Source organism: Desarmillaria tabescens (genome assembly GCF_030435595.1).
Source record: "Desarmillaria tabescens strain CCBAS 213 chromosome Unknown EV420scaffold_6, whole genome shotgun sequence".
NCBI lineage: Eukaryota > Fungi > Basidiomycota > Agaricomycetes > Agaricales > Physalacriaceae > Desarmillaria > Desarmillaria tabescens.
The window spans coordinates 501,409-528,093 of record NW_026848305.1 but is presented as its reverse complement, the minus strand read 5'-3'; the positions used below and the strand labels follow the sequence as shown (position 1 = coordinate 528,093).

The 26,685-nt window shown below is 47.3% G+C and overlaps 13 protein-coding genes across 13 annotated transcripts; 9 read left to right on the top strand and 4 right to left on the bottom strand.

The window, feature by feature from the left end:
• Positions 1–13: 13 nt before the first annotated feature.
• On the bottom strand, positions 14–1,450 carry EV420DRAFT_1038633 (Mob1/phocein). Its single transcript, XM_060465469.1, has 5 exons — positions 1,103–1,450; positions 812–1,047; positions 665–758; positions 487–614; positions 14–434 (listed from the first exon to the last, which is right to left on the bottom strand). The coding sequence occupies exons 1-5, from the start codon at positions 1,123–1,125 to the stop codon at positions 163–165; spliced, it is 753 nt and encodes a 250-aa protein (XP_060335494.1). The 5' UTR covers positions 1,126–1,450; the 3' UTR covers positions 14–162.
• An 82-nt stretch (positions 1,451–1,532) lies between these two features.
• EV420DRAFT_1038669 (uncharacterized protein) lies at positions 1,533–2,469 on the top strand. The gene is made up of 3 exons (XM_060465470.1): positions 1,533–1,606; positions 1,659–2,382; positions 2,436–2,469. The coding sequence occupies exon 2, from the start codon at positions 1,845–1,847 to the stop codon at positions 2,277–2,279; it is 435 nt and encodes a 144-aa protein (XP_060335493.1). The 5' UTR covers positions 1,533–1,606; positions 1,659–1,844; the 3' UTR covers positions 2,280–2,382; positions 2,436–2,469.
• EV420DRAFT_1516099 (potassium transporter) lies at positions 2,249–5,960 on the top strand. Its single transcript, XM_060471922.1, has 22 exons — positions 2,249–2,382; positions 2,436–2,456; positions 2,519–2,680; positions 2,734–2,903; positions 2,954–2,970; positions 3,020–3,131; positions 3,181–3,250; positions 3,309–3,410; positions 3,461–3,539; positions 3,591–3,621; positions 3,673–3,815; positions 3,871–3,901; positions 3,956–4,362; positions 4,424–4,457; positions 4,509–4,833; positions 4,897–4,934; positions 4,987–5,071; positions 5,118–5,170; positions 5,223–5,332; positions 5,387–5,493; positions 5,548–5,593; positions 5,652–5,960. The coding sequence occupies exons 1-22, from the start codon at positions 2,283–2,285 to the stop codon at positions 5,683–5,685; spliced, it is 2,277 nt and encodes a 758-aa protein (XP_060335492.1). The 5' UTR covers positions 2,249–2,282; the 3' UTR covers positions 5,686–5,960.
• A 275-nt stretch (positions 5,961–6,235) lies between these two features.
• On the top strand, positions 6,236–7,483 carry EV420DRAFT_1618268 (S-adenosyl-L-methionine-dependent methyltransferase; the record flags this gene model as incomplete). The annotated part of the gene is made up of 5 exons (XM_060475319.1): positions 6,236–6,377; positions 6,428–6,790; positions 6,845–6,930; positions 6,981–7,388; positions 7,439–7,483. The coding sequence occupies 5 exons, from the start codon at positions 6,236–6,238 to the stop codon at positions 7,481–7,483; spliced, it is 1,044 nt and encodes a 347-aa protein (XP_060335491.1).
• A 562-nt stretch (positions 7,484–8,045) lies between these two features.
• On the top strand, positions 8,046–9,232 carry EV420DRAFT_1038586 (Cerato-platanin). Its single transcript, XM_060465468.1, has 2 exons — positions 8,046–9,168; positions 9,229–9,232. The coding sequence occupies exon 1, from the start codon at positions 8,422–8,424 to the stop codon at positions 8,833–8,835; it is 414 nt and encodes a 137-aa protein (XP_060335490.1). The 5' UTR covers positions 8,046–8,421; the 3' UTR covers positions 8,836–9,168; positions 9,229–9,232.
• A 979-nt stretch (positions 9,233–10,211) lies between these two features.
• Positions 10,212–10,625, top strand: EV420DRAFT_1475852 (immunomodulatory protein; the record flags this gene model as incomplete). Its single annotated transcript, XM_060469296.1, has 1 exon — positions 10,212–10,625. The coding sequence occupies one exon, from the start codon at positions 10,212–10,214 to the stop codon at positions 10,623–10,625; it is 414 nt and encodes a 137-aa protein (XP_060335489.1).
• A 920-nt stretch (positions 10,626–11,545) lies between these two features.
• EV420DRAFT_1516082 (carbohydrate esterase family 9 protein) lies at positions 11,546–15,379 on the bottom strand. The gene is made up of 17 exons (XM_060471921.1): positions 14,653–15,379; positions 14,471–14,603; positions 14,405–14,415; positions 14,334–14,345; positions 14,230–14,281; positions 14,037–14,178; positions 13,934–13,981; positions 13,794–13,881; positions 13,704–13,743; positions 13,568–13,646; positions 13,360–13,513; positions 13,291–13,302; positions 12,646–13,240; positions 12,323–12,584; positions 12,050–12,270; positions 11,872–11,995; positions 11,546–11,817 (listed from the first exon to the last, which is right to left on the bottom strand). The coding sequence occupies exons 1-17, from the start codon at positions 15,347–15,349 to the stop codon at positions 11,620–11,622; spliced, it is 2,868 nt and encodes a 955-aa protein (XP_060335488.1). The 5' UTR covers positions 15,350–15,379; the 3' UTR covers positions 11,546–11,619.
• A 1,805-nt stretch (positions 15,380–17,184) lies between these two features.
• EV420DRAFT_1516075 (uncharacterized protein) lies at positions 17,185–18,397 on the top strand. Its single transcript, XM_060471920.1, has 4 exons — positions 17,185–17,717; positions 17,771–17,882; positions 17,938–18,010; positions 18,065–18,397. Exons 1-4 carry the CDS (start codon positions 17,452–17,454, stop codon positions 18,286–18,288), a joined length of 675 nt encoding a protein of 224 aa, XP_060335487.1. The 5' UTR covers positions 17,185–17,451; the 3' UTR covers positions 18,289–18,397.
• A 19-nt stretch (positions 18,398–18,416) lies between these two features.
• EV420DRAFT_1516074 (uncharacterized protein) lies at positions 18,417–19,733 on the top strand. Its single transcript, XM_060471919.1, has 3 exons — positions 18,417–19,108; positions 19,159–19,309; positions 19,363–19,733. Exons 1-3 carry the CDS (start codon positions 18,512–18,514, stop codon positions 19,668–19,670), a joined length of 1,056 nt encoding a protein of 351 aa, XP_060335486.1. The 5' UTR covers positions 18,417–18,511; the 3' UTR covers positions 19,671–19,733.
• Positions 19,734–19,770: 37 nt separating this feature from the next.
• On the top strand, positions 19,771–21,016 carry EV420DRAFT_1637931 (uncharacterized protein; the record flags this gene model as incomplete). Its single annotated transcript, XM_060476774.1, has 2 exons — positions 19,771–19,953; positions 20,003–21,016. 2 exons carry the CDS (start codon positions 19,771–19,773, stop codon positions 21,014–21,016), a joined length of 1,197 nt encoding a protein of 398 aa, XP_060335485.1.
• Positions 21,017–21,071: 55 nt separating this feature from the next.
• Positions 21,072–22,562, bottom strand: EV420DRAFT_1038279 (uncharacterized protein). Its single transcript, XM_060465467.1, has 5 exons — positions 22,179–22,562; positions 22,077–22,128; positions 21,934–22,024; positions 21,827–21,883; positions 21,072–21,773 (listed from the first exon to the last, which is right to left on the bottom strand). The coding sequence occupies exons 1-5, from the start codon at positions 22,346–22,348 to the stop codon at positions 21,127–21,129; spliced, it is 1,017 nt and encodes a 338-aa protein (XP_060335484.1). The 5' UTR covers positions 22,349–22,562; the 3' UTR covers positions 21,072–21,126.
• On the bottom strand, positions 22,325–24,192 carry EV420DRAFT_1516065 (uncharacterized protein). Its single transcript, XM_060471918.1, has 5 exons — positions 23,937–24,192; positions 23,599–23,877; positions 23,509–23,546; positions 23,140–23,455; positions 22,325–23,085 (listed from the first exon to the last, which is right to left on the bottom strand). The coding sequence occupies exons 1-5, from the start codon at positions 24,108–24,110 to the stop codon at positions 22,777–22,779; spliced, it is 1,116 nt and encodes a 371-aa protein (XP_060335483.1). The 5' UTR covers positions 24,111–24,192; the 3' UTR covers positions 22,325–22,776.
• Positions 24,193–24,225: 33 nt separating this feature from the next.
• EV420DRAFT_1038112 (uncharacterized protein) lies at positions 24,226–26,096 on the top strand. The gene is made up of 6 exons (XM_060465464.1): positions 24,226–24,351; positions 24,400–24,681; positions 24,744–24,855; positions 24,926–25,844; positions 25,893–25,923; positions 25,982–26,096. Exons 2-4 carry the CDS (start codon positions 24,491–24,493, stop codon positions 25,643–25,645), a joined length of 1,023 nt encoding a protein of 340 aa, XP_060335482.1. The 5' UTR covers positions 24,226–24,351; positions 24,400–24,490; the 3' UTR covers positions 25,646–25,844; positions 25,893–25,923; positions 25,982–26,096.
• Positions 26,097–26,685: the final 589 nt, after the last annotated feature.

Below are 26,685 nucleotides of genomic sequence, written 5' to 3'. Positions count from 1 at the left end.
CCTTCCCACGACTAAAGCAAACACTCCCGTTCGAAGTAAAAAAAAAAGTCCATTGATATTACTGTTACAAAAGATACGCGAGAACTGCAAAATTGGACAGCAATGAATTGTACTGTTCCTTGCGATAGCCAGATCACAGGAAAGATGTACTTGGAAAGCAGCCTAACCATCCAATATACCCATGTCTCTCCAGCGCTCCCATAGGGCACCTACTCCTACGGGAGCCGAGGACGAGCCCTTCAGATCTTTCATCTCCAGTAACTCGTATTCACGACCAAATGCAAGGAAATGTGCGAACAGGCTGTTGAAGTGCGGCTCAGATCGTAAATGAAGGATTTGGTGATAATGCGCATGGTATATGTGCGCAAAGACGCGCAATAGTTGACGATAGACGTGTTTTACGGTAGATGGAAAGCTTTGAGGAAAGTCACGCCCTGCAGACCCGGAATAACGAAAAGATCATTCGTGACAGGCAGGGCCACGCACCCGACTTGGTTGGAAATACGGATTCATCGTCGAGAAGATTTTGAGCCCATGTCATAACATAGTCGATATAAGTCGGTGCCGGAAGATGGACGCTCTTGCGATCCTGATTGATCCAGGTGTAGTTCAATCTACATCGATACGTTCAGCTCGACAACCAACCCACGCGACAAAAGCATACACAGGCCCTGCAGACATCGTCGGGCAAGTCTGCTTTGTACAGCATTCAGTAATGACTCCGTAAAATTCATTGAGATTGGTATAAAAGTCAAAGACTGGTTGTAGTCATCAGTAGCCACAATCGTCGTCAACAAGAAAAGTGACGCACTGTTCACCGCCACCCATTCCATGATATCAACATATTTTGGCAGCATAACAATGGTCTTGAAGTTTCCTTTTACCAATGCTGCTTCTACAAATGGACTGCATAGATAGAGGGGTTTTGGGGTTGCCACGACTGGAGATGGAGGTGTCGAGTTCGATGTGTATTCCACAGGAGAGAACGTTGCCGAGGTTGGAGTTGGAGACCGTTTAGCATTTCTTGGTGCACGGGTCATGGAACGACTAAAGTTCGATAGAAGTTAGTAGATATTTCAGCATGCTGCAATCGTCAACGCACCCGATAGAGTTGAAGAACGACATTGTACTGAGCTACGCCAGCGCGGGGTATCAAAGAAGCGAGAAATTGAGGTAGTTGACGCCTTGGATGTCCAGGAAACAGTCGTCGCAGGATAACACTTAGCAAGGTCCGTACACTGTCGACATAAACAGGTGATGGCGTGAGAATTCTACTTGAACCAGGGGAGTTTTCTTGTGAACCGGCCCGGCCCAACCTCCATCAATATTTTTCGCTTTCGTTGTACTGTCGTCGTTTCAATTACTACAGTTCTTTATCTCCCTGCTCCCATAGTGCCGAACAATAAACTATTGCAGTTCCAACTTGAGGGTCTTTCCCACTGATGAATTCAGCTTCTCCGAGTCAGCCCGTACTCACATGCTCCTGTGTCCCCCCTTGTCTCACAAAGTCTACAGTCAAACATAATAGTACGCCGCAGCATCGGTAAAAGGTTTTGCTTCGTCTTCGCGTATCCTTACCCTTGACTTTGGAAAACCCGTACTTGAAGTAAGCTTGAGCCTCAATTTCATTGCCCCCGGTTGTCTTTACATTTGAATAGGCTGAACACCGCGTATGGCGCCGCTGTGCTAATCTTTCTTTGGAAGGTCACAACCCAAATCATAACGCCAAGTTCTTTCGAGAGTGAAGTCGTCCAGGCAGTTCGATCCTGAAAAAAAAACCTTGTGAAACTATCTGATCGCTCACCTCAGCCATGGTGCACTGCAACTGATCCCATGCGGGTGAAATGCTACTCGACCATGGCTTTCTCGTCATTACGCCTTGTCTCCTTGGCTGTTGCCGTCATTTATTCAACGTCGTATACTGCTTCAGTTCTAGCACGAGCTCGGACTATGCGAGGTGGAACGTGCGTTTGAAAACGGCAGGTTGGAGCGGGCTAGCGGAAGGCCATCGGACGGAAAGCAATGCAAAATCGAGAGCGTCGGGCCTGTTCCAAATAGTTTCATATGCTGTCGCACCGAAATCGTTCAATGGCCATAATCCCTCATTTATTCTCTATCAGGTCCAAAACGTGCCATTATATCCTCCGGGCATGCGCGAAATTCGCCATTCCTGGATCTATACGGAGTTACGGAAGCATGTCTGCTTTATTGGCGATACACCCGGTGTATTCAGTATAAATTCGAGCATAATCCATGTCTTTCCCACCTTATCTGGTTGAGCAATGGCCACTCCTTCAGCGCTTGAAACGGGACTGCGTCAAAAGCGAACGGCCGTAAAGTTGCAAGGATTCGCTCTTCTGCAGCTGAGCTTCCAAGCATTGGGTAGGCATCTATATACGGTTGGAAGATCATGTCGCATGCTCATGTTGATCCAGGGATTATCTACTCAGATATAGGTTAAGTTGCCTGTCTTCTGTCCGTGCCGTATATCGGACACAGTGCTCACATTTCGCTGTAGGCACTTCACCCTTATACGTTCTCAATGGTCTCTGGCCTTCGACCGGCGAGGTACCATCGAAAGAGGACGTCATTGGTGGAGTCAGCGCTATCATATGGTCGATAACTATTCTCCCATTGGTCAAGTATGTCTTCACTTCACTTAGATTCGCTACACAAGAAGGTTCGCAACCAATAATCGGGGCATCACTTTCCTATGCTAATTCATAACAATAGGCGAGGGAGGTTCTTTTGCTCTCTATCAAGGTCTCTACCCTCCCAAGGAGAAAGACTTCGAAGCCGACCGTACGCTTACCGGTGATTACGGGAGAGAACTTAGGCGGATGTCACCAAGTCCGGTAAATGCAACGTTAAAGGAGAAACTACGATGGCCCCTACTACTTTGGGTGCGTGCCCATCATCCTTCTTATCGGTTTTACTTCTCACTTCCTGAAAGTGTCTCTTCGGAACGGCGTACGTCTCTCATATGGCCCTGTTATTCTAAAGCTTATTCCTCTGGTAGGTTGACTATGGCAGATGGCATGTTCACGCCTGCGGTATCGGTCACTAGTGCTGTCGGAGGTATCGCGGTAGCCAAACCCTCTGTTTCCCACAACATCGTCCCTATATCGATAGTGAGTGTTGTTTCTCCTCGCATTGTTCCTGTTCCTCAGTCAGTTCTAGGCTTTCCTGCTCGTGATTTTCTTTGTACAGCAATTCGGGACAGCGAGATTGGCGGTAACGTTCGGTCCCAGTGAGTTTCAATCCGCCAGTTCTTTTGTGTGGACATTGATATAGATATAAATCCTCAGTATCATTCATCTGGTTTCTATTACTCGCGGGGACCGGGATATATAATATCACTCTATATCCGGGTATTTTCAGGGCCTTTGACCCTTCTCGAGGTGTCCTCTGTGAGCATCTCCGAACGCACATTGTATCCTTAGACTGACCAGGATCTCAGTGTTTGTACGCACGAAAGACTACGATATTCTTGCCGGTGTACTTCTAGCCATCACAGGCTGCGAAGCTATTTTTGCAAAGTAAGAGAAGGACGCTGCTGCTGCTGATTCAAGCTCGCTCATGAGCTTCAGTGTCGGGCAGTTCAATGCACTATCAATCCAGGTTTGGCTCTAGCATTGATTTGCGACTGTATCCTGACAGACCATCTTTCAGATTTCATTTGCTTGCTTCGTATACCCCTCCCTTCTCTTGGCTTATCTGGGTCAGGGAGCAGCACTTATCACCAATGGCCAGAGTGTCTTAGGAAACGTGTTCTACCAAAGCATCCCTGGTGGACAGAATGGACCTCTTTTTTGGTGGGTTCTCAATTCGTCAGCTAAATTTCATCTACCAACTAAAACAACTCGGTAGGATCATGTTTCTTTTTGCCATTCTAGCCACGGTATGCTCGTTATTACGTCCACCTTTGAATGTCCTTTTCACCTGGGGCATATAGATAATCGCATCTCAGGCGATGATTACAGCGACGTTCAGTCTCTTACAACAGATCATCAGCATGAAGAGTTTTCCTCCCCTCCGCCTGGTGTATACATCTGAGACTATACAAGGACGAGTCTACATCCCAGCCATCAATTGGACTCTCATGATCGGAACTATCGTCCTGGTGGCCGCGTTCTCCGACCTGGCGAAATTGACAAATGCGTATGGCTTTGCTGTCGCGACTGTCATGCTTTCCACTACCATTCTACTCTCGTTCCAAATTCATTACGTGAAGAAATTGCCAATTATCATCGCCTTCCTGTATTTTCTCTTTTTTGGCTTTTTCGATGGGCTTTTTTGGGGTGCCTCGCTCAAGAAAATTCCCCATGGGGCGTGGGTACCATTAACGATAGGGATTTGCATGTGAGTTCGCTTCCGTTTCATGCTAGATTGCACTTTCTTATTCAACATCTTTTTTTCCCAGAGCCATACTAATGTGGTTATGGACTTGGGCGAAGGTTCATATTTATTGTTGCGAAGATTCTGCATATGCTAACTGCTTATTAAAGGGTCTCGAGGATGCATTCGATAGTCAAAATCGGCAGAACCTGAAAGATTTTATCCACAAGGACGAGAAATCTAGCGTTACCTTTCATTTGGACGGTAACGCTGTGAACGACATCGCAGAAGGCGAGGGAGACGATGACGATGACGATGATACCTGCAGCATATCAAGGTACTATTATGTCCCGCATCCGTCTGAGACGACCGGCAGCGCCGCGGATTGTGAAACTCCTGATGCTCTGTTGAAACAACGAGAGCTTGTCCGCATACCGACATGTGCTGTGTTCCATAAGATTACGGAAGGGCAGGGTGTTCCGCATAGTTTCATCGGTAAGTCATTTGTTGGCGTGGTATCGACTGTCATTATCTTGGGCTCATCTTTTCAAAACACAGGGCTCATAAGACAATGGCCTGGCCTTCCTGAAGTCCTCGTATGTGCTTTCAGTTCCTGAGAGATGCAATAAACTTATATATGGTATGAAGATCTTTCTCTCCGTCTCCGTTTTGCCAGTTCCCAGGGTTCCTGTGATGGAGAGATATGTAGTATCTCGGGTTCGTTCAATCCAAGGCAAGCATCAAATACTATGTATTTCCCAATGCTAACTCTCCTGTAGGCTTCTATGGTGCCACATATTATATCGGGTATAGAGATAACTTCGACGTGAAGGTGAACTTCCAAATTTTGTCTCAGCAACCTGTGAACTAACGCCATTGTATAGGTTGATGATTTGCTTGAAAGAATATGTGCTCTGGAGGCACATGCGGATCCTCAGAACTGCAGTCGTATAGTTAAGCGCATCAAAGAGGTAGGGGGGAACACTACGCATATGTTTGTAATTTCCATCTCATCTCGTTGTTCATACTGCTCATCCGTGATTAACAGAGTGCCACATTACCATGTTGTCAGTAAACATGTCGACGTCGGGAAATTCTCTCTTGTCATCAATTTTCTGAGAAGATACTTGATCGAGGAGATTTACCGTCGTTTAGGTGCGAAATCACAGGATCCCGCTCATGATTTATTCTCACATGGCGCTATTATAGCCACCATGTTCCCTGAAACAGCCAATTGGCTTACCTCTGCAGACGAGTAAGTAATCCTCTTACTGTACGTATGGCCAGAGCATTCAATAGGCTTTTTCCTCCAGGATTATTCATGTCGGTATCAATGCGCCAATTTGAACTTCGAATATTATAATCCGGTAAATTCTGTGTGTGGTTGTTAGAACTTGTTTTTCTCGGGGTTAGTATATGATTAAGCAGTTGTCGACATGTGTCTGTATGAACTAGAAGATAGCGCAGTCGATGAAGGGGAATACCTACGCGTCTCGACTCGAAATCTCAAATCTGTTAATGTCCTTGCACTGGCAGTTTAAGTCTTCTTGAATTTACTGCATTCTCAGAAAAGGAATGTCGTCTGAGCAAAACGATCCTTGCGGTCCTGAATACATATCCACGGTGCCTTGGATTTAAGGGTAGTTCGTATTCCACGAAATCCTTGCCTTTCCAAGGGATAATTGTGACCGTGTCCGTGTATATGACATTGACATAGACGCAACGTAACATCGCGTGAGAACTCGATCCGGAAGTGGATCGTTTTTGCACCGAAAAAAAATCAATGATCAGACCATTTGGCGGTTCAAATATAAACTTCCTTTCCTGCTCCTGAACTTCTTACCTCCTCCCACACTCTTTTCCTTCAACGTCTTCCTTCTCCACATTTTCAACAAATATGGCTGCTCCCGCTCCTGATGCAGAAGGTCGTGTTGGTGCTCGTATCGAAAACTACACCAAATTCTGGTCGAAGGACTTGTCCCAGGAGAAGGAAGCTCACACGGACAACAGGGTCGAAGGATATACAGACGTTGTAAACGGTGTGCAGATTCAATCTCCTGTAATGGTCATGCATTCTAATAAACAATAGGGTACTACGACGCCGTCACTCAAATTTATGAATACGCATGGTCCCAGTCGTTCCACTTCTCAAGATTTTATAAGGGCGAAAGTTTCGCAGCGTCACTTGCACGTCATGAGCACTACCTCGCTGCTCAGATGAATTTGAAGCCTGGTATGCGCGTTCTCGACGTCGGATGTGGTGTCGGTGGACCCGCCCGCGAAATTGCCCGTTTCGCCGATGTTAACATTGTGGGCCTCAATAACAACGACTACCAAATCTCCAAAGCACGTAAGCACACCAAAAATGCCGGCCTGGAAGAGCGGGTTACTTTCGTCAAAGGAGATTTCATGAAGCTGGCGGAACAGTTTGGAGAGAACTCGTTCGATGCTGGTGATTTTTATTTGCTTCCGTCGCATTGCACAGGTGTCTGACCACAGTTATTAGTCTATGCTATCGAGGCGACGGTACATGCTCCTACATGGGAAGGTGTGTATGGTGAAATAATGAAAGTATTAAAGCCTGGAGGAATTGTAAGTTCTCTTTCTGACTTGATAATCATGACTAAGATTCTCTTCCACAGTTCGGTGTCTATGAATGGTGTATGACCGATGCCTGGGACCCTTCGATACCTTCCCACAAGGAGCTGGCCCATGGTATCGAGATCGGTAATGGCATTCCTGAGATGCGACCACTTCGCCTTGCACGCCAAGCTATGAAGACCGTTGGATTTGAGATTCTCCACGAAGAGGACCTCGCTGAGCGTCCGGACCCCGTCACGTGGTACTACCCTCTGGAGGGTGATTTCCAGAAGGCACAAACATTCTGGGATTTGATACTTGTGTGGAGAACGAGTGCGAGCGGCAAGTTCGTCAGCCATAATGGTCTGCGCTTGTTGGAGTTCCTCCGTATCATTCCTAAGGGAACGTGGGAGGTGTGCGAGGAGCTCAAGGTGGCTGGTGACTCTTTAGTCAAAGGTGGACAGACGAAGGTATTGTTCAGTCTTTAGGTTTATGGCTGACGCTGAGTTTTATCTAACAGCTTTTCACACCGATGTACCTCGCAATATGCAAAAAGCCTAATTAGGTCTCTCACACTTCGTGTCATCTCTGGGGAATCTTTGATTGATATTCATGTTATACCACTTAAATTAGAGCCTAATAGAACGCACTGGTTCGGAAAGACTGGGAGCTGATGCACGACAAACGAATTCGAAGTGTAGTTGACTTTACCCTGCGCTAGAGTCAGCTGACAAAAGACATTAAGGTGTGTCCAACGCAATTCCTCCGCAATACTTGCGCTCTTGAACATTCTGCCGTCTTCACGAGAGTTCATCGGCTAATGGTACAGTCGTCATCATATCATACGGTGTGTCCCTCTCCAAGACTGAACAAATGACTATTCAAATGACTTCTGGGTCTCATTTCTCGGTCTTGAGTGTCCGTCAACAGAGCACGATGGTTCTCGAGTACCCTGGACAATGTGACAGCGGTGCTTCGTTATTGAGGATGCGAGGTTCTTCCGGGCCAAGTAAAATCTGCCGAGCTTGCCTGGGGTCGTGACTATCTTCCACCGCGCTAGAAGTACTTGCTACTCACATTATGAATACGTACCTCTACGCCTTTACCGATGTGTGTGCCTCATCGGTCCTGTCGTTATGCAAACGCTTGAACGATGGCCTATCGCAATATGAGGGCTTGATTGATTGCGTGTTTGTCGGAGGTTGGCGGTAAATGCTCTCAAAACTCGGGTTTCAGACCTATGTTCTAATCCTTGCAAGACTCCACTGTCGGAGACATGGGACCGTACTCGGGGTGATTTCTGCCTAGACTCATTGCCCTTTACATGAACAAGACGGACATCTTCTTCCGGGGTGCGAATAACTTGAGCTTCATGAGCTCCTGGATATTCCTTGCATATGGCTATAAAAGCTAGAAAATAGTGCCTCGCAATTCTTCACTCCTACCTGCATTACCAACGCAGCCAAAGAGCCTTTCAAACCGCTCATAATCCGATATACAACGATGAAGTTCTTCTCTACTCTCGCTCTCGCCCTCATCCCTTCCTCCGCCCTTGCCGTGACAGTTGGCTATGATAACGGCTACGGTGTCGCCAGCAACTCCCTCGCCAATGTCGCTTGCTCCGACGGCGTTAATGGTCTCCTGACCAAGGGATTCACCACATACGGCTCCCTTCCCACTTTCCCGTACATCACATCATCTGACTCCATCGCGGGGTGGAACAGCCCGAACTGTGGGACTTGTTGGCAGTTGACGTACAACGGTCGCACGATTACGGTGCTAGCAATTGACCATGCGTTGTCGGGATTTTACACCTCACAGGCTGCATTGGATGATTTGACGAACGGGCTTGCGGTCGAACTTGGAACGGTGCAGGCTAGTGCGACCCAAGTCGCTGCGTCGGCTTGCGGCTTGTAATGGACACATCACGACATGGAGGGCATATGAGGTTCACTGGCATCGCCGGTTTATTGGAGTTTAGGACATAGCACCAGATACAAACATAGTTGGACACTTATTCTTTGCTCTACCTACTAGTACTTCCTGTAGTACAGTCAAATCACGTTTTGAAATCTCATATGAAGCAGATCTGCGGTGAAGGATCGACACTGATCAAATTTCGAGAGATGCACTGAGGCTGTGCTTGTTTGACTACTTCGATTATCTACTATCGATTACTTGACTAGAAAACGCGACGCACAAACACACTTGCTCATTATTTGAATGCATCAGGTTGAATGGGACATCGGAGTGCGTCTTTCATAACGAAATGAAAATCACAACAGCTGACTTCAGTCTTGCTCTCACAAGGCTCAGGGAAATGGTCATTGGTCTGGCTTCTGGCAAAGATCATCAAGGCTCTAGATTGTCTGTAGCTCATCGCTACCCACGGTCTTGAACGTTCTGCCCTCTCTTTGCATGACCGGAGACTCGAGAGACCCTCAATTCTTTGGCAGTCTTTATATATTAGTGGGAGTCAGAGTAGATGATTATGGGACAATTATGAAAACGATTATGACAACGATTATGAGGACCATAATCGTGGGAATGATCGTAATCGACCATAATCGACCTCATAATCGTCGATAATCGGTCGCTCTGACTCCGACTATTAAGCGTATCACACGATGTACTCAGCTCCGTGATTGTCATGGAGGTGACAAATGACCATTTATTCGATTGCTTCTGGTACCTTCTAGCTCTTCTGTTATTCTGGTTTTAATAACAACTTAACGGCCTTAGGTGCCCTCAGCAGCACAAGATGATTCCCGGGGACCTTACAATACGACGGTGGTGCTATGTTTATCGAGAACGAGGGATGCCTCTGACAAACCTGCCGATCTTTCTTCGAACGTGTTTACTGATTTCATCGCAGAAAAATTGCAGCGTGCAGTAATCCAATGAGTAGGCGGACTGAATGCTCATATTCTTGATTTCCATTTCTATTCCAATCTTCCGTCTACGCGTCTGTCTCATCATCGCGTACTGGGCAAATACTCTTGCAACGACCGATCGCGATACGAGTCGTTAATTTAACTTCATTTCGCTTCGGCTTGGCCTTGAACTCGGGTTTCACAAGCCGTCCGTTCTGGTTTCGAAGACAGTATTGGATTGGAGACACGAGACCATCTTTGAATTCTTTCAGCTATTGGATTCGTATGCACTAGACGGTCATCTTTTTCCGGGGTGTGAATGATTCTAGCTTCATGGGTTCCTGGATTTGGCTTGCAAAAAGGTATAAGAGGATGGAAATAATATCTCGCATTTCTTCACTCCTACCTAACCACCCAACAATGAAGTTGTTCTCTACTCTCGCCCTCGCCCTCATCCCTTCCTCCGCCTTTGCCGTTACAATTGGCTACGATAGTGGCTATGGCATTAGCACCAACTCACTCGCCAATGTCGCTTGTTCCAACGGCGCTAATGGTCTCCTGACCAAGGGATTCACCACATACGGCTCCCTTCCCACCTTCCCTAACATCACATCATCTGATTCCATCGCGGGATGGAACAGTCCGAACTGTGGGACTTGCTGGCAGTTGTCATACAACGGTCTCACCGCTACGGTAATAGCAATTGACCATGCGCTGTCAGGATTCTACACTTCGCAGGCCACATTAGATGCTTTGACAGGCGGACACGCAGTTGAGTTTGGAACGGTGCAGGGTACGGCGACCCAAGTTGCTGCATCGGCTTGCGGCTTGTAATGGATATGACACGATGTTGAAACTTTGCCCGGGGGGGGGGGGGAGGAGATATCGTTGAGATTTGAGTTATTGGACTTTTCGGACACAAGCTACATAGCTGTACTATTACTCTGTACGTACTTACTACTGCCCGCGGGTTCGTAGTATGGTCAATGTCTACAATGCCTTGGGAACCTTCGTATGCGCTAATTTGCTCGACCGTTGGAAATGTTAAGTAGTTCAACAGGTTTTGACAAACAGGGGACGTCTCACCTGAACGCTCCTCTGCTCGCGAGTCAATGTCTTGTTTAATAGCAGACTTTCACGTTCTGTTTAACGACGTGGTCATTTAACAACAGGGTGAATCTCACGGAAAATGTCCTGGCCAAGATACACCACAGCAAGGAGTTGCTGGACATCGTGGATATCATACATGTTGAAAGCATAAGATTTATTATTTAATTGAACAGAGAAAAGATAATCATTTCTAGATACGAAAACAACAAATTTGAATACAAAGGGTAGAAAAATGTCTTCGTCATGGTTTTACCAGACCGTCAACGCCACATAGTAGCACACCAAGGAGATGGGGTACGGCAGGATACAGGAATATGACGACGCACGCACCACCCTACATCAAACCTTGTATCCAAATCGACGCCGAGGCGGACTCGGACACAAAGCGAGCTAGATGATGTTGCTCTTTCTCGTGAGTGCTACCCCGAAAGGCGCACCTTCGCTCCCTCAACTATGAAAGTAAAAACGTCATACAGACGAGTTAACGCCTGCAGCCGGAGCTGACGCTTCGATGGTTGAGTCGGACACTTGGAGAGAAAAAATTTACCAACGCATCGCTTATATAGTCCTAGTTAAAGCGGAGATCAAATATTCGGATATCCCCGGACATCCCTCGCGCACATGCGAGGCGCGAACTTAAGAACATTGAAAGTAACACTGTAAAAATTGTCCTGTTAGATCAGTATATAACTTAGCATGTAAATTGTCTAAGGGATATTCAAAAAATATGGACAAATCCTCGCTGAGGAGAGATCACAGCAACAACTTTCGACTCTAGCTCTAGTATATCACCCCCGCGCGTCGCCACGAGATCGGTGGCTTTACCAACGCTTCCTACCAGTAATTTCTCCAGGTTTATTGAAGACAAGGCAAGGGCTTCCTCTTTGGTGATTTTCCCATCAGCTTCAAGAGATGCCTAGAGCATATGCAAATTAGTGGCTTCCAAACACATAATCGATGGCCCATTTACCCAAGCAACGTCAAATCGGGTATTACGAGCACTCCAAATTTCTTCAATACCGATGCCAACAGTGACATTGTGCGACAAGAGCAAGGAAATAGCACTATGCTCGGTTAGAGGGGGTCCTGGCAATCTGACGTTTCTCCCATGAGTACGTACATGATCGGAACGTAATAAGAGAGCTTACATTCTACGGTCCTCCCAGGTGTAAGGGAAAGGACGAGATGGACTAAGCACGACACCAACACCTGCTTCCCCGAGTTCTTTGGCAAGCAGATGAGCTTCAGTCGCACCAGTTATTGTCAATTGTATGTCCGTTCCCTTTGTGCGATTGATTTCCTTCTTTAGCAGAACAAGCGTAGCAATCACATCCGCGCTATGGGCCTCAACAACAAGTGGGATGGCTCCCTGTTCAAATGTTAGTTAATATACGCTACTTACACAGATACAATTGACGTACCGTTGTCACTTTCTCAAACCATTCACCTGAATCTCCTTCATATGGACCAAGTAAGAGCCGACGAAGAGCAGCTATCTGCGTGCTAATGCTGGGGGCACCGAAATGCCTCACGGCGACGTGCAAAGCCGTGACCTCCTGTAGAACAGCACCAGTCTCAAGTTTGTGTTCAGCTCCGGTGGAGAAGAATGTACCCAACCCAGAATAGAACTTCTGGGCACGGGGCGCCACAATGGCAGACGTCACTCCCGAGCGGTAAGCTAGACTAAAACACCAAAGCAATCAGAAATCACCAAAAATAAGCTGAAGATAAGCTTATCGCGTACAGTGCATCTCGGGTGGTATACTGTAGCCCGTCCACGGCGCGAATGAGGGTATCTCCAATTATCTTTGGTACTGTCTTGATCAACGGATCGAAAACGCTCCCGTCATTTGTCGAAGGTTCTTGGTCGATGTGTTCCAAACCTAGAGGCGAGCCAAAAGATACTAGACCAGGAGAAATCGATCCGCCTTCGAGATCGACTAGATGCGGCTTTGCGCTACTAAGAATACTGGCGTCGAAACACTCTGTATATGATCCAGAGCATATTACTGTTCCTTTACGCACAAGGACTACACCATCTTTCTTTGGGAAGTCAAAGATGCGCTGGATGGTTTGGACGGGAGATCGAGAGAAGACGGACTTGACATTGGTGAATGCTGTTATATCTGACACACTTTTGCTTGGAGATAGAGGTGGCAGACCATCGTACTTGAGGGCTTGTTTGGCCTCATCATCGAAACTGGGCACCTTGGGCACTTCTTGGAAAGACTGGGGCTTGTGAGCGACATACGCCGATTCGAGCTGAGGGATGCCATCAATGAAGACCTGGGACGGGGTCGCTCCCAAAGATAATGGATGACTGTCCCAAATAACGAGATCTGAGGAAATATTCTAGCACCGAAAAAATGAGCGCAACGATTATTCTCACCGGCATCCCATCCTAGAGGATTTGTCAGATATCACGCCCAAGAGCAATAGAAGTTTTTATAGCATTCACCTTTTCTGACGTATCCAATTCGGTGACCCATTCCCATAATTTCGGCGGAAGTGCTAGTCACAGAGGCTATGGCCAAGTTGTCCGCCAAGCCATAGTAGTGAGCCTGCTGGGCTTCATACAGCAAAAATCGCGAGTTCAAAACAGAATGGTCACTCTGTCGAAGAGAGGAGATGACGCTTCATGACTTGTCAGATGAATTCAGACGAACCTTCATCACTACTTGCAACCCGTTATTGGCGAGAATTCTTGGCGCAAATTCTGACTGCCTATAAGCCTCTCTCTTATACCTGACACCCAGATGAGGTGCCCGAAGCGACTACAAAGCGAAACATATGAATGCATACCTTCCATTAGTGGCAAACAGAGCAACAGCTGGCGTTTGACCTGCACAGGATTCTTGAGTTAACCGTCGTCTGTATTCAGATGCTGCATACCATAGGCTTTCTTCAATAGATCTGGGACAAGGTATGTTTCGTGAGCGTGGTGAAAGGCAGCAATAGGAAACTGGAATTCATTGGAAAGCTAGTGAGGGTCAGCAACGATACTAGTGTTGAGTGAGATGACGACGGCTTACGCGGACCAAGTCGTTCAAGTCAACAGTTTCGTAGCAATGAATATTGACCTGCAACATTTCTTTTCAGTAGGCATGATATTGTTACCGACACCGCAATGCTCACTTTGACATGCCCTCGAAGAACATCGACCAAAGCTTCCCACTGGAGATCCTCCGGATAGTCCCCAAGGCCTTTCCACTGCCCACTCATTGCCTTGGAACAGTACGCGTCCTGCTTTCGTTTGATTTGAAAAGCGGTATTGTACCTAGGAAGGGGTGAACTGCAGAATGTGTATTAAAGTCAGTGGAGACCTCACGCTTCTCGGAATGCCCAAGTTGTGTCCATTCGGTTTACACCGTAAACCCTACCTGGCCAGGAGGATCAATAGACCGTAGCCGACGTTGACGAAATATGACGTACTGGGGTTTTCACCTATCAACGCGAATGATCATGAACACGCGCTGGCAGACAGTTCTACACCAGTCACTTACCGCAGGCGTGTCTACGTAGGACATAACCAGTCAGTTCCCGCGCTATTATCAAAGCTAGCAACGTACTTCATATGGCGCCATCTTGGCGGCAGACTGGGGTCAGGAAAAGAGTTATTGATTTGATAAGGCGGCTCAAGAAGCATCGAGGATGGAGATCTCTCCTCAGTATGACGGAGTTTGATTACGAATGCCTGGCCACCTGTACACTGTCAGATTAACTGTGGGCATTCCATATGCAACACACGCACCGATAGCATTGGCTGAACCAGGTAACACTAGGGCTGTTGTAACACCACCAGCAATGGATAGAGGGTATGAATCGTCGTGAGTATTTAGACCGTCCAAGCTTCGAAGCCATGGTTGCGCGGTGCCCTGGACAGAGTTGCCGTCCGAAGCACCCTCAAGTTCAGGCGATGGGTAATCACCCAAATGAGAATGGAGGTCCACGATGCCGGGAGTGACCCAAGCACCGTGTGCATTAACCACTTCAAGACTACTACCATACGCCTCAAGTTGGTCATACCCAAAGCTTCCAACGCCCATAATAAGGCCCTTGTCAATGAGAATGTCCGCCTCTAGTATCTGCGTCCCGTTGTGCAATCCCGTCCATATCTTCGCGTTCTTTATGAGGGTTGGCTTGGTTCCCGGCACGAATCGGTCGTTCTCAGACCTATCATAGAAGTTTGCGGGCGGTCCTGCAGGCTGTTGCAGGTGCTGGCATCGCGCAATTGTCGCTGCAGCATGTGCAGGTAAATGGGGTGTGGTGAAGAATGACCGGGTGATAGCAATTGGGACGAGGAAGAAGACAAGAATAACGATTCCAATCGAACGTGAAGTCTGTCGTAGCCTCCTAGGCAATGGAGATGACGTGTTCTTTTCCATCGCACGGAGGCGTGCTCGACGACGGTAAGAGACGAGGGATAAGGCAGGCACGACGGCAGGCATGCATGCCCTTATCGGCGTGAGAAACACTCGGCCACAAGCCGACTACCCCCATCTGTGGTATGTACTTGCAGTTTGCCTCAGTTTCCAGATTCCTATTTACTTCGAGCATCACAGGGCGCACATTCAATTTTGAGGGTTTCAAGTCTATTCTAGCTCTCTTCTTGACCATCACAACGTCCCACCACGCCAAGACTCTGACCAAACACAGATTTTTTTGCATGATCATTATCTGTGATTGGAAGAGGTACGACCTGCGACCATGGGTTTATTCAGACCGAGACTGGCACCAAGACTTCACCGTTTTGTGAGGATAGGTCAATGGGCTACGGTATGCTTGACTGACCCCCTTTACATTAAAGTTGGGATTGATATATCAATATTTCTCCAGCGTAACACCTCATGGATGCCATAAACAGTACGACAATCCAGACGAGACAGATTGGCCGTCTGACCTTTCTTACCCGTGCAGAAAAGGCTTCAGCCCTTGCAACCATAGGGTTCTTATCCTCTGAAAGCTTCCTAGCCTGCAAGTCGCTTTGTAGATACTCGCGGAACTCGTACCTATGTAAAAGCTTCCCATCCAGATGAGGACGGTCTTGTGATCAGAGTGATCAGAGTGGTGCAACGTCTTGTTAGAGAAGATGTCCAGTTCTTCAAAGAGATACTCGAGGTGGGTCCTGAGCAACATAGTTTCCAAGAAGATCTCGAAGCATTTCTCTAGGGTCTCTGTCTGGTTCATCAATGCTGCTTCGATTTGCCTTCCAGTGAACAATTCCATGTAGTATACGGGACCTAGCAGCTATCGGGATTCGCTAAGCGACACATGTAAACAGACAACTTACATCCTCAAGAGACGGCTTTATGAGCTAGATGTCTTTCGTGACCTTTGTTCCTGCCCCCAACTCTTCATTTCTGCGCCCGTAACTCCTTTACTTTGCCCATTTTTCCGCATATCTAATCACACTGCTTCCACCTCGCTTCCGTGTCCTGGTATTCGACTACGTCGGTTCTGTTCAAAATTTATAGGCGGTCTCTGATGTCTTGTTTTCTTCCCACTGCTCAGACTATCCTCAGATCCTTGCAAGAATCGTTCCGTTTTTCTCGTCCTGCGTCCTGTTTCGCCTTAGAAACATTGGTACCCACCTAAAAGAGTGCACTCAACAGATTCCGGATTTAATAACGCGTTTGGGATTCCTATCTTTGTTCTACTGCTTGTATCGGTATCCTGGCCGAGTAGACATGAATTTAGCTTTCTTCTTCTCGCGGAACAATTAGCCTGCTCTGACCAACCTCTGGGAATATCAACCATTGCGCATTAACAGTTGAAGCGCAAGCCTTATAACGGTGAGGCTACCAGGCGATTTCTAATCGTAACAAGAAAGAGAGACTGTATGCTTCCTTTCGGGCAACGATCATAACAATTAAGCGCTACTTGCCAGGAATGTCTTGAAGAAGTCAGCCGAATGTGTGGTCAGGAGCCAGGCCTTGCTGAGGATAAAAGTGAGCGTCTTTTTAGGCACTTGTACTGTCTCAAAAGCTTACTCGGTTTTGCAGTCGAACATCATATTGTCTGAGAAGCAACTTGCAAGGGATTCTGGGATGGGGTATCGTTATCACAGTGCTTCGATGTTCTCCATTGGGTTAGAACCAGTATTATCTTGTCCTATCCTCTGGCACTGGCGGTAAAGGCAGGTGATATTACTCTTCGGCTAGTAGGCAATACGTTCTACATTTCAATCAAACCTCGGATTGAAGCCTATTTCTCTGCCACTCATAAGAGACGTGCCCGCCGCCCGCTCATGGGGAATATTGGCCCGTTACTTGACGCGATTGAAAGATCGCGCGCACCAGAGTGGGAAACGCCGCCTTATCAGACCGGCCCGAGCGCCTTCCTGTTTGGTCCACTCTCGCCTCTCACGCAGAGGCACGCTGTTCCTTTGTCTTCTCTGATCAGGTCTTTGTTTTCTTCGGCGCCTTTGTGTCTTTGAAAAACAACATGCCACTGTGTGTCTAGTATGGAACCAGCGCCACACACAGAACCACTATAAAGTACACAGGTCCATCGCCTCTTGCTCCTATCTCCCCACATCCTACTTACCGACATGTCTGCCTTATCTTCTTACAAGACTCTTTTTGCCATACTTCACGACGTGACCGCGGATACTCCTCTTGCGGAAGTTCACAGAGCTTCCGAGGTGGTCATTCCCCGGTTGAAGGCTTCCCTGTTCACGGCCGAAACCGAGCACTCCTGCGACCACACGAACACGAGGCCATTTCCACATGATATAATTACGATTGCGAACACGAAACTGGGTTATCCAACAATTTCTGAGCGGAATGAAAGGAACATATGTTGGAAGTACTATCTGTGAGTACATTGTTCTCGTGCGCTATCTAGGTTGCTCAAACAATACGCCACAGTTTACTTCAAATTGGAATGACGGAAGAAATGGCCAAGGCCCTCGTCACGACGGAAATTGCACAAGCGTATGATCTTCAAAAGCTGAATGTTCGTATGCAACAATCTATCAAGGTGGATATTTCTCGGAGAAGCTTATTTCCTGGATTTCATGTTCATTCACTCGCAGGACCACTATGAGAAAACAGGAAAGCCAGTGCCACCGCAGTACCTCCAAATGCCGCCTCTAGACGAAGATGAATGTATGAGTTCAGCCCATCTAGCTGACACCATTTATCGCTGACCCGTTGATGCAGACGATCATGAATCATTTACGGAGAAAGAAGTAGGCCTGATGGCAGCAGGTGGCATCTTGAAGTTCATGGACGAGGGATGCACGACGGTGCGAGATATGTTGGAGATGGCACAGAAGACATCTCGAGAATATTCAGCGGCAGATGATTCTGTGGGACTTCGAAATGATCTTGAGGATGTCGTGTCTCAGCTTGGCGGTGTTTCTATCTCTTCGGACTGTCCTTGAAGCAACATCTTAAATAACTTTTCCCTTCAATATTTCATGTCCATTTCTTTTGTAGTCTGAATACGAAACTTCCTGTCATGACTGTACTTATTCGTAAACGATGAACGGCTCGGCATCTTCCGGTAAGTATTGCATCACGACGTTACAGTGCGAAGAACATGTTCACCAATAAGCGTCACCCTCAACCCGCCACCTTCACCAGTCACCATTCAATCTCGCGGCAATGAAAAGTAGCCTTTTGCAGGCTGTCCTATACGGTGGACTCAGCTGCATAGCCAATGAAACAAATTGCCTAGCCAACTCCTCCATTACCACTCTGGTCGACTTGGCTGATTGCTTCAACAATTACACTGTTCGAAAGGATTATTACAACCTAGAGACATATGCTGCAGCACAACCGGATTCTGCACAGCTGGAGTCATGGGACGATTTGATCACTTCGCTCTTATACGTCGATAACAACTGCACTTCCGTCGCAATTCCTCCCAGCCTCCAGGACGTCTACACCATTTCAATATTTGACTCGTACTGCGTGCTCTCTGAGAAATATGTCAACGAGATGAAGTTTTATGACAAGGGATGGGGTTTATTTATCGTCCCTTCCTCGCGCAATGGGATCACACGTAACATTCACCTCGCGATGCCGCATCCTTTATTTGACTTCAGAACTCCCGCTCAAGCTGTGTCGCTTTTCAACATGACCGGCGCAAGGAGTTTATTGATTTCTGGGAGACATCGGAGGGCATATAATTCGTCTACGGATTGCGTACCATCGACAAAGAGGACTACATACTATAAAACCGATCCCACTCATGACGTCGTAAGTCCACGCATTGTTATCCAACCAATAAACTCTGAAATCCGTTACAGAAGGAGCCTTTCAGTGCCGCGAGCAGGGCTATATGGGCATGGCAGAATGACAACGGCGGCTGCCCGACGAGTAGTTGCGCTTTCATCCAGCTTCATGGAAAGTCTCCCAATACTTGCCCTACTGATCAAATGTTTCTATCAAGTGGTCTGAGTAAGTCTTCCCGCTACTTGTTCCACACACCCTAATGAAAGCTCGGTTTCAAGGAAATTCGACATGGTATGCAGACGACATCGACAGACCTATCAAGAGAATTCGGATGAAGTTGAAGGATTCGTTTCCGAACTGGAACATCTCGCTTCCGTCGGACAGTCCTTGTATTTTCGCCGCAACGGATAACATTTTTGGGAGGCTCGTAAACGGAGTGGAGGAATCGAATGTTTGCAACGAGGCTGCCACTGCGGATCGTTCGACCGGTGCATTTGTTCATATCGAACAAGCTCCTGTGGCAACTTTTCAGGACGCGTATACTGGGTGGACTGAGGCTTTATTGGCTGCTTTTGATCCAGCATAAAAATTTGTCCCCGCATTGTTACCCTTTTCGGACCGATCAATATATTTATTTGTTCCCATTTTCATCTTGTCCTCTACATACTTGTATCTCTGTAGCCCTAATGGCCAATATCCTTTCTCTGCAAGGTCAAGGACTTAAGCTTGACAGTCGAGCCGACATCGAGCCTTTGTTAGCTGGTGTCGATGCCACGAAGATTGAAGAAATCCATTTGGGGGGCAACACAATTGGGGTCGACGCGTCCGTGGCGCTTGCAGAATTCCTGTCAAAGGCTACAAACCTCAAAGTACGTGCTAGAAGACTCTGTCGTTCTCATGCTTAACCCAAAGTCCTAGATCGCAGACCTGGCTGACATTTTCACCGGTCGTCTGATCTCTGAAATCCCCCTGGCCCTTACCGCCATCTGCGATGCTTTAATCGACAAGACGTCTCTCGTTGAGCTCGACTTGAGCGATAACGCATTCGGTGGAAGATCAGTTGATCCCATCGTCCCATTCCTCACCAACAATCGTAGCTTCCAAGTCCTCAAGCTGAACAACAACGGCCTTGGCCCGGCAGGTGGCAAAGTTCTTGCCGATGCTCTCTTCGAATCAGCCAAGATCAGCAAATCCAAGGGGGAGAAATCGAACCTTCGGACGGTCATCTGTGGACGGAATCGTCTGGAAGACGGTTCGGCTCTATCATGGGCCGAGGCATTCGCGGCTCATGGGACACTCACGAAGATTCACATGCCGCAGAATGGGATACGTATGGCTGGGATCACTGCTTTGGCACGCGGGCTGGCAAAGAACCCAGGTCTCCAGTACATCGATTTGCAGGATAACACTTTCACGGATGGGGGCCAGTTGACAGGCGTAGAAGCTTGGACAGAATCATTGGTGTCATGGCCCGAGCTGACAACTCTAAACCTCTCAGACTGTGTGCTGTCGGGCGACGGAGAAGTTCCACAGCTTATAACTGCCCTTGCGGAGGGTTCGAACCCCAAACTTCACACGTTGCAGCTGCAGAACAATAATTTAGAGACGGAGACCTTTGTGTTGTTTGCGGAGCACATCTCGGGGAACCTCAAGGGATTGAAGTTGTTAGAGCTTCAGTGGAATGATATAGAGGAAGATGACGCGAGTTTGGAAACCGTGGGGCTCAGTATGAAGCAGCGGGGAGGTAAATTGATTATCGATGGTGAAGAGGAGGAAGAAGAAGAGGAAGAAGCTGAGGAGGAGGAAGAGAAAGAAGAAGTAAAGGAAGAACGGGAGGCTGTTCTCGCGAGCACAATCGAAGAGCCAACGCCTAAAAAGCCCGATGCGACGGATGAGTTGGCAGATTTAATGAGCAAGGTTAAGATCCGGTAAAGAGGATACCACATCTTGATATCATGTAGGGTATACCCCGGGGCATTCATTCCGGTCAATAGGTAAACAAGGTAAATGTATAGAAATTGTTGTACAGTTGATATTTTGCGTTATTGAACTTTGCAAACTATCCAACGTCCATCAATACCTTCCTTCCGGCGAATATGACCTAGAAGGCTTTCAGATTCCAACCAGCCATCCAAATCAGTGACAACCTTCGAGGACGCGACGAGATGTAGGACAAGAGTCCTGGTTAGCCACGCACGCGTTTCCGACTCGGGATGACTCGATAGTTCTCGATATGCAGATCGTAGCACTGTCCAAGTCGTAGATCGATTGCGAGAATGCAACGAATCGACCAAAGAGTAGAATGCTAGGTGCTCGACATGCTGAATAGCGGCCGGATCTGAACATCTGTCCCCAACAAGACCAACCAGGGCGGACTGGCGCGTTAAAGATTCAAAATGGACGTAATTGCGCGTTCGTATGGACTGAGATAGGTTTTTGATCCAAGCATGGGCGGGTGTATCCTTGAACTTGAACACTGAGGGTAAGGAATCGAGGAAATGCCGGTATGTGATCTGAGAAGGGTATTCGGCGACGAGGTGGTACAAAAGACAAACGAGGATGGTAACGGACGGATCCTTTTCATCGGAGACATTGGCGGGTAAGAGGTCGACGAAAAGATGAGGGATGATGGAGCCAATCTGACGGTGAACATTGAAAAGAATGGCTAGATGGAAGGAAGTTTCATATGCTGAAGCAGAGGGTGCTTAATTTTTTGTCAGAGGAAAAGGAATCTTGCCGTACCTTCTAGTGCAAAGCCGTCTTTTCTTCCGCAGGCATATATGCCTTCTCTGAGCTTTCCTGCAGATTCTACATCAGCAAAACTACGCATAAGCAGTGAGATGCCGTACTGAAGAGAATTAATATGTTCTCCTGGGCGTCTGTGCGTTGTTTCTCTGTCTGGTTGTCCCCGAGAATGAACCGCTTCCAAACATCATTCAGCTACAATGCAGCATAAGATTATCACGCGTTGTTAGATGACTTAGCGTCATGCCTTTTCCTGTATAAACTCTCGGTATTCTTCTTGCACTTTGAAATCCTTCAGCCTGCAATTAGTCTATTATCTACCACGGCGAGAATCATGGTAATGACTGACACGTCTCCATCCTTGTCTAGGCCGCTACTCCGGCTGACTGAAGGTATATATTCCATCGGTCGTCTTAGATTCCCAGTAACGCTTCGCGTGGCTCGTCCACGCCATGACCCTCGCTCACCACGGTTATTGGACATGACAGCGTAGGTTAAAAGGGTGTGTGCTGACGTCATATGCAATTGTAAAAATTAAATACGTTGAAATTATCGATAAAGATGATTCGAACGCGCAGAGAGATGAGGACAAATATAAAAAAGCATCTCCAACGCCGAACAGAACATTTGCTCATGTCATTGAAGTGACAACTGCATGCAAGGGGCTGGGCCCACAAGAAGTGAGGAACGATATCGTCGCCCATGTCTAAGCACTTGTCCGACAGTTGTTCAAAGCAACGGAGATAGCAGTGGACAGAAACACGATTCTACAGTTGAAGGTCAAGGAAATGAAGCCAGACACCGGATATTGTTGCCATCGGTTTAAGGGGTGGATAAAAGCTGCCGAAGATGTCATGTAGATACTGGAATCAAAATACATATACTCATCTAAGCAAAAGGAAAGCGATAGCAGGGATATCATGAAAGCGAGAACGACAGCAGCGGATTCAGTGAGTTGAAGCACTCTGATGAGGAACAGCAGGTACTCCTCGCGCAATTAGCTTCAGAGTCCACGCCCAGTGACTGACAGCTCTGAATGGGCGCAGGAAAAAAGGTTCACTGCTATAAGCAACTCGGCCTCGCAGCGTCATCGCGCTCAGGCCATTCTCGATAGCCGTAAATCTTTCGACAGCTTCGTCGATCTTGATGCGCTTTGCAGGGTCAGGTTCTACCATAGCCATCACAAGAGGCTTCATAAAACCAAACGACTTCATTCCTCGGAGCCCTTTTCGAATCTTGTGGTTTGCAGTGGTACCCTAGAAAGCTCAAAATTAAGTTGTGGCTGCAGATTCTCGACGGGTGTAACCCACTTCGGGCAGGAAGGCTCTCAGCGCATTGCCAAGATAATATACATCGACAGCAAATGGGTCGCACAGTGACGTTATGTCGATGGCCTCTGGTACCGTTTGATCGCCTCCAAGAACAGGCTCTACAACAGGAAGATCATCTACATTGTAACGATTTGACAGACCAAAATCGATAAAATAATATTTTGGTGGTCGTTCAGTACGTCGGTAGTACGATGCAGGACCAGAATAATCGTATTTCAGGTCGTTTCGCTGGGGATGAAAGCTATCTGGAAACATATCCGTAGCGTCCATGAATATATTCGTGTGTCCTCCGTCACTGCAGCAAGTTTTACCATAGACTGTATATCGAAGAAGGCTTAAGGTCCTCACCGATGTGCAATATTATGATGGTGAAGGAACTGAAGTGCCTGAAGCTGGGTATTAGATGCCATTACTCTGACATATGCAATATACACGCACTTCAAGCATCTCTTTGAAGAACTGGACACCTTCGCCAGTAGTCCTGAATGGGGGGTCGTGCCACGGCCGTAGGTATGGCATAACGATAATAGTGTGATTGTCCTCGTTAGGAACGGGTAGTACTCGAAGGATTGGAACACAATGGTTTCGAGGGTCCGTAGAATTTGAGAGAAAGGTGCCAATTTCCAGTTCACGAGGGTTATCCAAATGTCTGATGAGTTTCAGCGCAACCACCTTTCCAGAGGACATATCCATAGCATCCATAAAATTGTAAGCGCGCTACAAAAAATCTTCCTATGAACATTCCCTGAGTAAAATATCTGGGGGTGGGCACTCACGGATTCCCGCTCACTATCCTCGCATAACATGGACAGCTTGTTTGTCCCCGTCCAAGACGGCGTCCAGTCTGGTTGAAGGCGGGGCCGTAGTTTGTAGCCGCACTCTTTGAGCCATATACAATGGTCCCGCCAGAATATCTCTGTGATAGTCAGTTTCCCATCAAAAGCAGACATCGTAGGTTGTCAAAGGAAGAAAGGAAGGAAGAAGTTATTGTTACATGTAAGTAGCCGACGGTGATGGTCCAAAATGAGTCCAACAGAGACCTCTGACACCTTGCTCAGATCAGATCGATCATCGGGACCGGGCTGACGAAAACACGTCCTGAAACTCGCGAAATTTACAAGGCACTTATTTTCCTTGCTCATTTTGGCTACCGTGAACCGGCGTCTTCATGAGAAATGTATCTGTTGAACGGTAAGGATGGTCGTCGACTTGACAACAGGATTCTCATTCCTGGTGCAGCATTTGCTTATAACTTACAGAATGAACGATAGCTTGTCAGCACCCATCCTCACATCCCAATCTTCACCGTTTATCCGCTTTTCTTTCTGCGATGGTTGATGCTGGTGCTTCTGTATATGCCGCCGTTGGCGTTGCATACGTCATCAAGTGCTACATTATCATGTCACCAAAGAAGATCAAAAGCTTATATGTTGAAATGGACAGCGCGCAAAGCCAGTACATGAATGCAGCTACTGTCATTCCTGCGAACATAGGAGTGGCTATATGTATGACTCATGATGCGTACGTTTATCTAGCATTTCAAAGCTATGTTATGTTACATTGTTATCTAATTGGGTAAACAGGTTGACGAATGATTTAAAAAAACTCCCCAAAAGTCGGTGGGGGCACTGGAAAAATCGAGCGGCGTATAATACGGCCAAGAAACGAGTCAAGGTCCACTGCGACCATGTTTTCGTAAGCCGTTATCCTCCTGACTTGCTGCTAGTCTGTATACTGATCATCGACTCTACCTGCCATCTTTCAGTCAACATCTCGAGCTTGTCTAAATGCAGCCTATTTGGCGTCGGCGCAAGAGCGTCTGGCTAAGGAAACAGCCGAAATTAAGGCTGGTTCTGCTCAACCAGAATGTCGATATATCGCGAGAGAGGACGCTGGAGACGCTCGGACCTCAGATACGATACAAACTCCACCGTCCGGTTCGTCTGATTCGTCGGGAGTGACTTCATCACCTATACCATCAAACCTTTCATCCGCTTCCCTTCCCTTGCAATACCCTGTCATGGTTCCTTCGCGAGAGGCTACACAACCGTCTAGCCTACTCAGTGAACTTGAAGGCCTCATCCTAGATGGAAATTTGATCGATTTTTCCGGCCCGTCTGCTGACCTAGGTCAGCGAGAGGCCATATTGATCGACCTGTCCTCGGAGGATGCAGATGCTTTAACCATATACAGACTTTCCCTTGACGAAAGTAATTCTCGCCAGACCTCCGACTTGCTCAATAGCACTTTGGTCGCTCCAAATGCTGCCAATGTTGTAACCGGGGCACCGCCGCTTCCCGGTAAAGCCATTGTTACTGGGACACCCGATTCTGTCCACCCTTCCACGCAGTTGTCCGTCCCGACGGAAATACCTAACGCTGGGGAATCTGTGGGTCGTTTTGCAAGCGCTGCGGCTACTGTACGGATGATATCTAACGTGGCCTCTGCCTTTTCGGCTATTGCTGGAGACATTATGGATTCATGACGCGTGTTACATATACGGTACTACATTAAAGGCCTGTATCAATATATCAGTTTCGTAACGACACCTTGGTAACTGTATCTATAGAATGAGTTAATGTACCAATGACGCCTCCGGTATCAAGTCCAGACAGTTCAAGCCGTCGTTTGTGCTTAAGCTGGGCTGTCTCCTGCTCGTCTGATTCCTGGATCCATTGCATGCAGTACGTGTCGGTCTGTATTCCAATTCTGAAGATACCAAAAACTTTTAGTTCGCGTCGTCAAAATGACTACAAGGTTCTTGTAGGGTCCTCATGGCATACTCTTCAATGTCTAACACCTCCTGAAACTCGGTGCCTAGCATGTGGATAGGTCCAGACCCTGGATATCGGTCTCAGTGAGAAGCGTCCAAGAACAAAAGGACCATCCTAGAGATCGTACATGAATACAAGGCTCGTACGTATGGGTCGAGGCGCATCGAACAACCCTGGAAGGCTATGCCCGGCTTCTTGGCTTCGCACCGTAAGGAGTAAGTTAAAGTAGCATGTGTGAACTGTTTGACGGGCCCATTGGCCAGATAAGACTAAACGACTTGAGAACAAGGATAACGGGATTAATTCGTACGTGAATCAAATGAATAGACGTGGTAGGCTTTCGTTATGGCTGACGTGTACATTATTCTTTTGCCATAGGAAAATCTACTAAATATCTTGAAACAACGCCAGGAAAGATAGCTGTTACCATACGCAGTGGGCACCAGAGAAAGTGGCTCTTGATTACAACTTGAAATGTTCCCCATCGCTATTTAAAAAAGACCTGGACGTAGTACGGCGACGATTGGATACGCGAGAAATGTATTTACTACCCTAGATATCACTCGTATTACAAAGTAAATGAAACGATGCGCGCACAAGTTGTGGGTCCACATTCACACCGTTTCAATTAATGGTATTGTATTCAGACAGCTCCCTAGACCTAGGTCCATCATGAGAGTAACGTGTAGACGTCCTGTGACTCCAGCAGAACAAAAGCACAAGCGTCCCCAATGGAGATACCCAGAGAATA

Excerpts from the sequence above, each read along its gene's own strand:
- EV420DRAFT_1516075 (XM_060471920.1), top strand. The coding sequence starts at position 17,452 with ATGTCTGCCTTATCTTCTTACAAGACTCTTTTTGCCATACTTCACGAC. Across the intron at positions 17,718-17,770 it reads ATATGTTGGAAGTACTATCT|TTTACTTCAAATTGGAATGA; the intron begins GTGAGTACATTG and ends AATACGCCACAG. Across the intron at positions 18,011-18,064 it reads GCCTCTAGACGAAGATGAAT|ACGATCATGAATCATTTACG; the intron begins GTATGAGTTCAG and ends CCGTTGATGCAG.
- EV420DRAFT_1038279 (XM_060465467.1), bottom strand. The coding sequence starts at position 22,348 with ATGACGTCAGCACACACCCTTTTAACCTACGCTGTCATGTCCAATAAC. Across the intron at positions 22,025-22,076 it reads GAGAGTTTATACAGGAAAAG|CTGAATGATGTTTGGAAGCG; the intron begins GCATGACGCTAA and ends GCTGCATTGTAG. Across the intron at positions 21,884-21,933 it reads GAACATATTAATTCTCTTCA|GAAAGCTCAGAGAAGGCATA; the intron begins GTACGGCATCTC and ends TAGAATCTGCAG.
- EV420DRAFT_1038633 (XM_060465469.1), bottom strand. The coding sequence starts at position 1,125 with ATGTCGTTCTTCAACTCTATCGG. Across the intron at positions 1,048-1,102 it reads TCGTTCTTCAACTCTATCGG|TCGTTCCATGACCCGTGCAC; the intron begins GTGCGTTGACGA and ends ATCGAACTTTAG. Across the intron at positions 435-486 it reads CGTATTTCCAACCAAGTCGG|GGCGTGACTTTCCTCAAAGC; the intron begins GTGCGTGGCCCT and ends CCGGGTCTGCAG.
- EV420DRAFT_1038586 (XM_060465468.1), top strand. The coding sequence starts at position 8,422 with ATGAAGTTCTTCTCTACTCTCGCTCTCGCCCTCATCCCTTCCTCCGCC.
- EV420DRAFT_1516065 (XM_060471918.1), bottom strand. The coding sequence starts at position 24,110 with ATGTCTGCTTTTGATGGGAAACTGACTATCACAGAGATATTCTGGCGG. Across the intron at positions 23,547-23,598 it reads TCTTCAAAGAGATGCTTGAA|GCACTTCAGTTCCTTCACCA; the intron begins GTGCGTGTATAT and ends ACCCAGCTTCAG. Across the intron at positions 23,456-23,508 it reads CATCATAATATTGCACATCG|TGACGGAGGACACACGAATA; the intron begins GTGAGGACCTTA and ends AACTTGCTGCAG.
- EV420DRAFT_1038669 (XM_060465470.1), top strand. The coding sequence starts at position 1,845 with ATGCTACTCGACCATGGCTTTCTCGTCATTACGCCTTGTCTCCTTGGC.
- EV420DRAFT_1516074 (XM_060471919.1), top strand. The coding sequence starts at position 18,512 with ATGAAAAGTAGCCTTTTGCAGGCTGTCCTATACGGTGGACTCAGCTGC. Across the intron at positions 19,109-19,158 it reads CCGATCCCACTCATGACGTC|AAGGAGCCTTTCAGTGCCGC; the intron begins GTAAGTCCACGC and ends AATCCGTTACAG. Across the intron at positions 19,310-19,362 it reads GTTTCTATCAAGTGGTCTGA|GAAATTCGACATGGTATGCA; the intron begins GTAAGTCTTCCC and ends CTCGGTTTCAAG.
- EV420DRAFT_1516082 (XM_060471921.1), bottom strand. The coding sequence starts at position 15,349 with ATGCCTGCCGTCGTGCCTGCCTTATCCCTCGTCTCTTACCGTCGTCGA. Across the intron at positions 13,744-13,793 it reads TCTATTGAAGAAAGCCTATG|GTCAAACGCCAGCTGTTGCT; the intron begins GTATGCAGCATC and ends AATCCTGTGCAG. Across the intron at positions 12,271-12,322 it reads GGTTTGAGAAAGTGACAACG|GGAGCCATCCCACTTGTTGT; the intron begins GTACGTCAATTG and ends ACATTTGAACAG.
- EV420DRAFT_1516099 (XM_060471922.1), top strand. The coding sequence starts at position 2,283 with ATGGCCACTCCTTCAGCGCTTGAAACGGGACTGCGTCAAAAGCGAACG. Across the intron at positions 5,171-5,222 it reads GAGATAACTTCGACGTGAAG|GTTGATGATTTGCTTGAAAG; the intron begins GTGAACTTCCAA and ends GCCATTGTATAG. Across the intron at positions 5,494-5,547 it reads GGAGATTTACCGTCGTTTAG|CCACCATGTTCCCTGAAACA; the intron begins GTGCGAAATCAC and ends GCGCTATTATAG.
- EV420DRAFT_1038112 (XM_060465464.1), top strand. The coding sequence starts at position 24,491 with ATGGTTGATGCTGGTGCTTCTGTATATGCCGCCGTTGGCGTTGCATAC. Across the intron at positions 24,682-24,743 it reads ATATGTATGACTCATGATGC|GTTGACGAATGATTTAAAAA; the intron begins GTACGTTTATCT and ends TTGGGTAAACAG. Across the intron at positions 24,856-24,925 it reads TCCACTGCGACCATGTTTTC|TCAACATCTCGAGCTTGTCT; the intron begins GTAAGCCGTTAT and ends GCCATCTTTCAG.